Source organism: Phaseolus vulgaris, chromosome 8, assembly GCF_051622355.1.
Source record: "Phaseolus vulgaris cultivar YP4 chromosome 8, ASM5162235v1, whole genome shotgun sequence".
NCBI classification, from domain to species: Eukaryota; Viridiplantae; Streptophyta; class Magnoliopsida; order Fabales; family Fabaceae; genus Phaseolus; species Phaseolus vulgaris.
This window is the reverse complement of record NC_143505.1, coordinates 7,798,429-7,809,871: the sequence shown is the minus strand read 5'-3', so window position 1 is coordinate 7,809,871 and position 11,443 is coordinate 7,798,429. Positions and strand designations below refer to the sequence as shown.

The window sequence follows — 11,443 nt, the reverse complement described above, 5'->3', positions numbered from 1 at the left end:
TAGGTGAATAATGACTTAAAATAATTTAGATAATAATTTTTTTATTTACTTGATAAGTTCGTGTGTGAGCTTTTAGGTTAACATGTTATCAAACTTATTTTAACAAATTTATACATATTAAGTTTTTTCTCTCATCAAAATATATTAAGAAATTAATTTTAAATTTAACTCAACTTTATCAAACCGGTTTGTATCTTATAATTTTATAGGTATGTCATAGTTAAGTGCAAAATAATATAATAACATTAATAAAATATGTATACTATTGATATTCAACACAAAATTATCGAGGATACAATTTACTTACAGACATCTCATTGTTTGAGGTTGATTGTCTTAAATTTGATTCATATGCAACAATTGGATTTGTTTCCCGATTCAAAGAAAATGTTGGTTCTACAGGAGAAGGCAATTCAACTAAGTGACCATTGAGATATGAGACAATAGTCAACATTGTAGGTCTAACATCTGGATTTTCTTGAACGCATAATAAACCAATCTTAACACATCTGATGACTTCAATATTAGAATGATTTTCTTTCAACCTTGGATCTAATGTACTCAATGGCGTTTCATCCCTCCAATGCTCCCAAACCTGTAACAATTGGTAAGCTTAGACAAATCATTTCCATTTTTAGGTTTTAAAACTGATTTCATTTATACATTAAGCATAAATGATAATAGATAGAATAAAAATATGGCAAAATGATATTGTACTCACAAAATTTAAAAGACAATTAACAATACGATGTGGTTCATATGAACCTATGTTCTTTCTTCCACTAATAATCTCGAGAACCATAACTCCAAAACTGTAAACATCTAATTTCTCAGAAAATTGTCCAAACACAGCATACTCTGGAGACATATAACCACTGCAAAATTAGGAAAAATGATAAATAATCGTGAGCATGTTGTACAAGGGACGATAAATGTAGGAATAGATATTGAAAACTTACTATGTTCCAGTAATTCTCTTTGTACTTCCTTCTTGTTGATCTTTTTCAACAATTCTAGCAAGACCAAAATCTGAAATTTTTGGATTCATATTTTCATCTAATAGTATATTACTAGGTTTGAGATCACGATGTATAACTTTAAGTCGAGAATGATCATGTAAATATAGAATTCCTTTAGCAATCCCTTCTATTATCTTGTAACGCTCAGGCCAGGTCAAAAACTTTTCTTGTTTAGTATCTACAAAATATTCATTACATGAGAAAATTAAGTGATATATGTTTCACATTCAATCCTTAAAGCATGTTAAACTTATAAAGAAACTAAAGAGAAATGAAAAGAATCAAACCAAATAAGAAGTAGTCCAAGCTCTTGTGTGTCACGTATTCATAGATAAGTATTTTCTCTTCCTCATTAACACAAAATCCCATGAAAGTCACTAAATTTCTATGTTGGAGTTTGGATATCAACAAAACCTCATTTTTGAACTCCTCTAAACCTTGTTTGGAATTTCTTGAAAGTCTTTTTACAGCTATAGAGGTTCCATCAATAAGAATGCCCTGAAAAAATGGATAATTATTTATGTTAAAAGTCAGAGCATATAATAAAAATAAAGTACAATTTTTCTTACCTTGTAAACTTCTCCAAATCCACCTTTCCCTATCTTATTGTCATCTGCAAAGTTGTTCGTTGCTGCTTCAATTAGTGCCAGATTGAACTGCAGTGACTCGATTGTGGAACTTCCAAGTCCAACTGGAAAAAAACTTCAGTCATTAAACCAAGTTTGTGAACTTCCTTAAGTTTTCTAAATGAAAAGTAAATATTAGAGTTCCCTTTTACTCACAATTTTCTCTGAGAATAACTTTATTACTCTTTTTTGTTTTTCTTCGCATCAAACTATAACAAATGCCAAAAAGTAGTCCCAATAAAATGATAATGGAAATAAGGATCAAGATAATAGTTCGTGTTTGATCTTTTCCTGTGTCAAAAGAGAAGTCACTTGTTAAAAATATATAAACTACAAATATTGTTGATGGAAATACTACAAATATTGTTGATGAAAATAAATTCTTCATGCCAACAACTATTAGTTGGTCCAATTAAGTTCGTCATATTTTTAATATTGTGAATTGAAAAATATGATTTGAATAAGGGTAATCATGAATTGGATTTTGGATAATCCAATCTAAATATTTGGATCAAATTTATAATTCAAATATGTACTTTTTTATAAAATTAATTTGAATATTCAAATCCAAATATTTGGTTTGGATTTTAAATTCAAATCCATATTTTTCTATAAAAAAAGTGAATTGTATTTTAAATCCAATTCATATTTTTTTAAAAAAAATTAACATAAAATTAATATAATAATATGTAAAAAAGTTAAATATTATATACATATTAAAAATATAATAAAATTATAATTTATTAATAGAAAAAAATAAAAATAACATAATAATTTTAGCATTAAAATACACCTACTTATAATACTTTAATTAAACTTTAAAATATTATATCCATTTATTATATTTATTATGTATTTTAAAACTTATAAATATTGGAGCCAATAAAATTCTAAAGAAAAAACTTGATCTCACCTTTGAATGGCTAGCTAGATTCTATAAAAAATATCATGTCATTAACAAAACCTATAGACTAATATTATGATTATGATAATGATGACTATAAAATATTATGACTAAGAAAAAAAGTTATCATTAAAAATGTTATCATATATGATAATGATAACAAAGTACCCAATAAAACATATGTGAACTTTATTGTTGTAAAGTAGTTGTACACGAAGGTCAAACTAATATTTAGAATTATTTTTTATAGTCCATTTTTTAAACAAATCACTCATCCTTTTTTTATTTCAAAAAATACCTTAAAAAAACCCTTTAATACACCATCCATCGTTCACAAAACAACACCTCATTCCTCCATTACAAGTCACATCCTCACCTCACTCAATGAAACAAGCCCTACTACCACCATAAAATCTAAATTCATTGATTTCCATTAACAACAGTTTTAATTTACGAAAAATCAAATATCCCCTAAATTTAAATATATACAAACAAGTTACTGGTCATCTAGAACTAGACTAAGTTTCACATTCAAAACTTTGCAAATCTACATATTAGAGTCTAAAGAAAATAATAACATTCGTATCAAAATGGAAAAAAAATGATTGGAACTTTTTTACCAATTATCATCGAACAATTATCTGCACATTCAATATTTTTTTGACATTTATATGGAAACAAAACAAAATAATACTTATTGATTCGCTCGGCCTATTGTGCCATTTATGCTAGGAATCTTCAATATTTTTGTGACATTTATATGGAAACAAAATAAAATAATAGTTATTGAAAAAAGCAAAATTAAGTTCAGAAAACTTCATGGTTAGCTTTGATTCGGAGTATATGAAATCATATAAACATAATCGCTTTTAGTGGAAGCACTACAAGAAAATCATCAAATAGAAACTAATTTTTAGACATCAAAATAATTAGTTGTAATAGTAACTAAATTAGAGACCATTTTAAAAACTAAAATAAAAATTGGTTTCTAAATTAGTTTTTATTATTGTTAAATAGTTCCTAAATTGATATCTAATTAGTAACCAAGGTTTTAACTACCAATTATTTAGTTTCTAAATTTGGTCTCTAAAACCTTGGTTCCTAATTAGATACCAATTAGAAACTATTTAACAATAATAGAAACTAATTTAGAAACCAATTTTTGTTTTAGTTTATAAAATGATATCTAATTTAGTTACTATTGCAACTAATTATTTTGGTATCTAAAATATAATTTCTATTTCATGATTTTCTTGTAGTGAATGGTTGATGAGGAAGAACTGATATATGTTGTGGATGAAATATAAACTGTTGGTTTTCTCTTTCTCAAATTAGCTATTGTGTCCAAATCTTGGCTTAAAACAATTAAATAACTTAAATCTATATCAATATTTGTACCAGGATCTTATATATAATCTTCTATGGTATCTTTTTATTATGATACACGCGTTTTGAATTTGTCCTCCATCCTTTTTTTTTTAAAAAAACTTAATTTTTGACTTTTGGAATATTTTCATGATTTTCACTTGAGCTAGCTGATTGATGTGGAAGGTACATTTGCTGCAGGTGTGGACAACAACACTTTGCAGCAGTAAAGCAGGGTGATTAGGTGCACCACATGCATGGGAAATACACTTTTAGAAGAGTTTGTGGTGATTCATGAAGCACAAAATTAACTGCAAAATGAAAAGGAATGCTCTTAAGAAGCAAAACTCACTGGTTGTCACTAAATGGTGGTTTTGATATGCAGGGTTGTATGATACTTGTAGCCCTAATTGTGGGATCATTTGTGTGTTGTGTGTGTTACTGTGGACTTATGCAATTCAATTGTATCTGTTTAAACATCTATATTGTGTGAATGTGTAATTAGAAACATGGATTTGGTGTATGGTTAGAGGGTTAAGGTTTATCTTTAGCAACTGAGTGGATCTTGTCTCATTTTAATGAGTGGTCACTAAAAATCAAAATACATTCATTTGACACCATTAAAAAAATAAAAGTATTCATTTATTCTTTAATTTAAAATCTTAATATATATTATTATGTTATAAAAGTTAATTGTTAAGTGAGTTTATTTGTTTAGGGTTGCGAAAGGTTCAGGGTGCAAATTAATGAGAGGTGATCAGTTTTGTTTCTTTCTTTTGCATGGAGCATGGAGAATGATGTGTAAAAAACTATGGCAAGAAGCTAAGTGAGTTGTTCCTGGAGGGGTTTGACTCTAGATCCTTGCCAAAAAAGTTATTTGTAAGGCAAGTCCATGAAACCCTTTTTAAACACTCAACCAGAATCAAAGTATAATTATGCTAGATGATGCAACAAAAGAAAATTAGTTGGACTGATAATTAGAAACATGAGCATAAATTATATGTAAAAGAAGGTGAAACCTTCTTTCTACTTGTTCTGACTTCACGTTTGTTAACAACATATTAGACTCATATTTTCCTAAACATGAAATTTTTAATGTATCTGAAGAAGTCTTTGTTCAAAATACTAATGAAAAGAAATTATACCTCTATCCTCTTTCTAGTGCCTATATTTCAAGGTCACGACTACAAGAAGAAGATGAAGAAGAAGAAGAAAAACCTGGTGATGGAACGAGTGTTTTTGGTGGAATATTATCCGTGACGAGGCCATAGAAAGGGTACATCTCATACCAAATGTTACAACTCGGAAAAATAACTCTTGCTCCTTGTTTTCCATCACAGCACGTTGGAAGAATCTTTATTCCTTCAGCAAGACAAGTTCTGCAGTTTTGCGGTGACAAATCTTGTGTGCACTGAGCGAGAGCGTAAAGGGTCTGAGAACGAGACAAGTTTGCTTCCTTTGTTGAGAACCTTGCTTCCGAATCCGCTGCTGCTTCTGCAGTTTGGTTCATTGTATTGCGCAAGAAGTTCATGAAGCTAATTGTGGAGTTGGAGGAGACATTGTTATTGTTAAACAAAGCATATTCTGGAGATGTAGCCACGATGGAGAAGAAAGACACGTTGGAATACCGAAGCTTGCATTCAGCGTACCACATAAAACCCTCTATGGAGTGGTTACATTCTGGGTCTGTAGATAACTTCTGGGTTGCGTTCCCCACGCATTGTTTGCACAGGCGTAAGGGTATGTCACCCCTACACATGAACATACCATACACGCTACTGTTTCCGCCAAGGATCGTGGTGTTGTAGAATAATTTAGCAGAAGCGTTGGAAGTGAAGGAAGAGAAAAGGGTTATCAAGTTGTTTTGATAGGTGCTGGGCAAAGATATGTTTGCACTGCAGTTTTGGTGCTCAAAATAAACCCTGTCCTCATTCTGTGCTTTAGTGGTTGGGAAGTTGAAGAAGGTAATAACAAGGATACAACAAAAGATACGAAAGATGAGGTTGTTGGAAGGCATGGTTATGATCATGTTCAAGGATGGATGGTTTATGATCTTCAATGTTCAGAGTTTCTTCTGTGTTGTTGTAATAGAAAATATAGGAGAAGGTGAAAGTTCGAAAATTGTGAGGGATTCGCATGGGAATGCATTTGCAAGTCAATGAACAGGCAAGTCAAAGTCAACCACTCATCATGTCTCTGTCGTTTGTGATGATCTTAAGTTCTTATAATTTATTTGTACATTATCAGTTGAAAATGAAGGTCTGGCCTGAAGTTGGAAAATGTCAAAATTCAGTTGAAAATGAATGTCTGGCCGAAAGTTGGAAAATGTCAAAAAAATGAGACAAGAATTATAAAAATGTTAATTTTACAAGAGATGCGTTGGGAGCATGATGTCTGCTTGTTCCAACAATGGATGATATAAAATAATTATTTAATTAATATGTTTATAAGAAACTTTTCAATAAAAAAAGTTGTTAAATAACAAATGATTTCAACTAATTTAAAAATAAAAAATAATTAATCATTATAATACTATTTTATAAACTAAAAAATATTAATATTTAGAATAATATTTATTATTAATAAAAATTATATTAATATTTATTATTAATAAAAATTTATAAAGTAATTTTTTTAATTTATAAAATAATATTTAATTTACTCAATGACTATTTTTTTAAAATTAATTGATATTTAATAATCTTTTATGATACTCACAAATAAAAAATATATATTTAGAACTTTGAGCTTGGAAACAGTACAAAATGTGATCAATGGTCGTTCTAAATTTCATTTTGATGTATATATATCTTGCACACCATATAGATTGTATTACATGGTGATGCTCAAAATCCTTCTATCCCTCAAAAGTGAGGTTGTTATCACATTGATCAAGGATTTAAAACAACGAAGTTTCAGAATCTAATCATCAATGTAAAATTTTAAGAAAAGAAGCATTAAATAATAGGAAAATAATGAGCATGCATTTTTCTGTGATATCGAAACTCTGTACTATAACGTGGAAGATGATAAAAACGCACAAATTTCATTTTTTTCATGTGACACAATTCCTTCATTCCTTTTTCTAAGGTGACATGCTTCTATTTTACTTCATTTCTATCTTCTTTCTACATTCCCTTAAATGATAAAAGAAGATTTAACCAATACATATAGTTGTTTTCACATATTATGGTTTTTATTATATTAATTATTATCATTATTATTAGTATTCATATTTGTAATATTATTATTTATTATTTTTTAATTAAATTTTAAATAAGTTACCTACAGTTTTTTTTTAATTAAATTTTTAATAAATTATATACAAATATAATTTGTACGTAACATGTTTAGTTATTTTTTAATTAAATTTAAATAAGTTACGTACGAGAAATCTGTATCTAACACTTTTGTTTTAATTTATATTACGGATATAATATTTATATAACAATTTTTGTTACTTTTAATTAAATTTAAAATAAGTTACATATGGATATTTAATTCATATGTAATATTTTTATTTTTAATTAATTTTTTAATACATTATGTATGGATATAATTCATATATAATATTTTTTATTATTTTTTGATTAAAATTGAAATTATATACTAATTATATCTGTATATAATTTTTTTTTAATTCATTATTATTGGATTGAGATTAATCAATCGTGATTAAGATGTATTATTTAGTTTTTTATATATTTTTTGATTTTAATACATTTTGAACATAACGAAATTTCAAGACTTCTAAAACTCTTCCGACCAGTACAATTAAATTTAAAATTAATTATCACATCAATATCTAAAGCAATAAAAAATAAATTTTAACTCTATAAAATAAAATAGCATAACAAAATGGCTTATAAAAAATAAATTTTAAATAAAATACACTGGTTTTTAATCCGAGAAGTAAGCCAATAGTACGTAACTGACACATTATCTGTATTATTATACTTGCAGATAGTTTCATCATGCATAAGAGTAAGTTATACATATAGTAGAATAAATAATAAGAAGACTTACGTGGGTTGTAACAGGTGTAAAAAACAACATTTAAGTTAAACTAATTTAAGATAATTAAAAAAGAGAGGAGCAGAAACACATGGTTCAGTATTTTTTGATAGAAAGTGGTAGCTAGGTCAAAGTGTATGTGACATAATAATATGACACAGTTTTTTTTTTTTTTTCAAGTTTGCATTGTAACATTGGTAATATTAGCATAGAGGATTATTTTCTGACAATGGGTTACTTACAATTAATGAAAATATTTTTTAAATAATTTAATAGCACAAATTTATTACTTCGTGGTGTTTGGAGTGATGAGAACTTAAAATGGTGTTTTTATAAAAGTTGGAGTATCCATATCCCATTTAATTATATTTTTTATTGGTAAAAAAAATAAAATAGCACACATGTGTAAGTAAGTACTACAATAAAAAAATTATATTAAAAATTATAATTGTAAAATAGATGTCAAAATATATCAGTAATGCTTGATTTCCATTTGATTTATAATAATCTATGAATAAAAGTCATTTAAAGATAACAACATTTTGTAATACAATGAATCAGTGACGCATTTTGGATCTAGTTCAAGTCATTTACTTACAGAATTTAAAATCCAGTAGTTTTAATGGATGATTCAGCAATTTGCTGGAAAAATTGAAGTCTAGTCAAATATATTTTCACCATTCAATGAAAAAAAATAGGGTTTATAGTCGTGAAGATGCAACAAATAAAATAACCTAATGTGTGTGCTGGACCAGAAACATAGTGTATAATTTTCGTTTTCAATGTAATTGCAAATAAAAATTATTTAAAATTACATAATATATCTTCAATGAAACTTATGATTGAAACAACAACGTGACATTACTTTCTAACCCCTGTTTGCTTTCATGGATGTACTGTTCAAGAGGAAGGATGTGAGTGGATATACATGGTTTGGATCAAAGGATGTGCAAGGAAGTGAAAGAGAGAATATACCTGTGAACAGTAAATATCCTCTCCCCTCAAAATGAAGAGATGTAGAGGGAAAGTCATGTCAGCATCCCTTATTTCCCAATTTACCCTCATTTGAATGTATCACAATGTTTCATTTGAATGTATTAGTATTTTAGAAAATTTATTGTACAATGTTTAAAATATACATATATATAATATTTAAAATGAAGAAATAAATCATAATAAATTTTAAGGAAGTTTTAAGTTTGTTTATTATTTTATAAAATATTATGAATCAGTGTAAAAAAAATATAGTTAAATAAAATCTTCCATTTATATATTAGTTATTAGAGTAGATCAGGTGATACCTATTTTTCAAGTTCTAATTAGATATTTTATTAAATGTGGTTGGATTTAGTTTTTTTTTTTAAAAGAAAGGAATATACTATATCTAATTAAAATTGAAAATATTACCTGGGTCGGATCATGGTAATCTCCAAAAGGTTATACTAAACATTTTTCATTTTATTTTATACTAAATATTTAATTTATTTAATACAAAAAATTCCTAAAAACAATCCATCACTTAAAATAATTTTATTCTAACTTAAATTATTCATTAGAAATTAAAAATATAATTAATATATTAAAATATGTATTTATGTATTATGTTATGTTTTATTTGGTTTAATGAGCACAATACTTTTTTATCCTTATTTTTTATTATAATTTTTTATGGAATCATTTTCTATGGTTAATTAAGTTATATTTTTTTTACTGTTGTATTTTTTAGATTGTTTTATTGTGAGGTTTTTTATTATTAAAAAATAGTAATTTTTTATTTATATAAGATGTGATTTATTTTTTAATTTTATAGTATATATTTAATATTTAAAGAAATTATTTGAAATTCTGTTTTTTTTTTTTTTTTTTTTTATGTTTATATTAAAATATTTCTATATATAGTTATTATGTTTATGAGTTATAATTTATTTTATTATAATTTTTTATGAAATTTTTTTCTATTGTTAATTATGTTATATTTTTGTTGTTCTAGTATTTTTTATTTTTCATTTCTAGAGGGTTTTTAATATTAAAAATTAATATCTTTTTATTTATATAATGTTTGATTTATTTTTCAATTTTATTACTTGAAGTTCTGTTTTTATTTAATTTGTTGAATACATATTTTTTTTTCTAATTATAGTTTTTATATTATACATATTTACATTTAACATATATTTTTTAATTATAATTTTTAAATCTACGAAATGTGTGAAAGTTTTTTATTTTTAAACAAAAACAACTCATTTTATTATTTTTAATAGGCAAGGGTTAATCTGTAAAGTAACATTTCACACCTTTAAAAAAAATAAAATTCCCTCATAACCATCACATCACTCACAAACTCCCATAAACTTTCCTCACACATCCACCCTAACATATCCCAATCCAAACACCCTCACTTTCTTCACACTTTCCTCACGCATCCACTCCCTCAAATCTCACTCATCCCCTCCCTAATCCAAACAGAGCCTAAGAGTAAATGAGTAATTCTAATAGTTTTATTAGCTTTTTCTTAATTTAGAATTTCATAGATATGTTATTTAGTAATTAGAATATAAAAAATTAAACGCTTAGTTTAAAATTAATGGTAATCTTAATTTACTAGTTTTATAATATTTTTATTATGTTTTATAACAAATTTTACAGAAAATAAAAGAAATATATGTTTTATTATGAGTTAGTAAGTGAATTTACCTCAATTCACTTGAGCTTGGATGGAACTAAAATTTCACTAGGGTTAGCAAATATGAAATCTGAAGGCTTTTATATATGTTCAGGGTCAAAATTCATGATGTTGATGAAGGTGGATTTAATTGGAAAATAAGTTTTGAATATGTTGATTGGTTTCATTCATATTGTAATTAATGAACTATTCAATGTCAACTCAGTTGTATTTTAATGTTAGCAAAAAATTGGTCAGATTATGAGTATTGATTTTAATTAGTATGTCATTTTTGGTGAGAGAAATTGACAATATTTTCATTAATTTTGTTCAGCTTATATTTTAAATTAATATCTATTATTCCAAACTATTCACCAAATGAATTTGTGTTTAGATATACAAAATTCAATTTTAAAACAATAGTGATTAATTAGTATGTTGGGAATTTAAATATTTTTACAAATTGGTTAATGGTGGTGTTATTGTAAAAAATTCCATGCATATACAATGTGAATAATTATTGACGAATTTTAGTGTTGTGTTTGTTAGTAATTATTAAAATATCTATCAATTTGTGTTTGTTAGTAATTATTAATGGATTTATGTATATTAGTAATTATCGAGGAATTTTAGTGACTAATTTGTGTCTTTAAGTAATTATCAACATATTTTATATTTATGATTTGCGCTCAATTATGAACGAATTTGTGTTCATAATAATTATCAACAAATTTACTAACAAATTTATCTCGATCGATAATTTAATTACCAACAGATTTTACTGGTAAATTTTTGTATGTTGATAATTACCGATAGATTTTATCAACAAATTTAAAAAATGTTGAATGTGAAT

General features: G+C 26.0%; 1 protein-coding gene across 2 annotated transcripts; it reads right to left on the bottom strand.

Moving 5' to 3' along the window:
• Positions 1–283: 283 nt before the first annotated feature.
• LOC137826233 (cysteine-rich receptor-like protein kinase 25) lies at positions 284–5,956 on the bottom strand. Of its 2 annotated transcripts, none has more exons than XM_090293672.1 (7): positions 5,103–5,956; positions 1,802–1,930; positions 1,589–1,710; positions 1,307–1,517; positions 960–1,197; positions 722–875; positions 284–595 (listed from the first exon to the last, which is right to left on the bottom strand). In XM_090293672.1, the coding sequence occupies exons 1-7, from the start codon at positions 5,941–5,943 to the stop codon at positions 284–286; spliced, it is 2,007 nt and encodes a 668-aa protein (XP_090149798.1). In that variant the 5' UTR covers positions 5,944–5,956. The 2 variants fall into 2 exon arrangements, with proteins under 2 accessions (XP_090149798.1, XP_068488222.2); XM_068632121.2 differs by having other exon boundaries at positions 1,802–1,936; positions 5,133–5,956.
• Between the last annotated feature and the right edge of the window lie 5,487 nt (positions 5,957–11,443).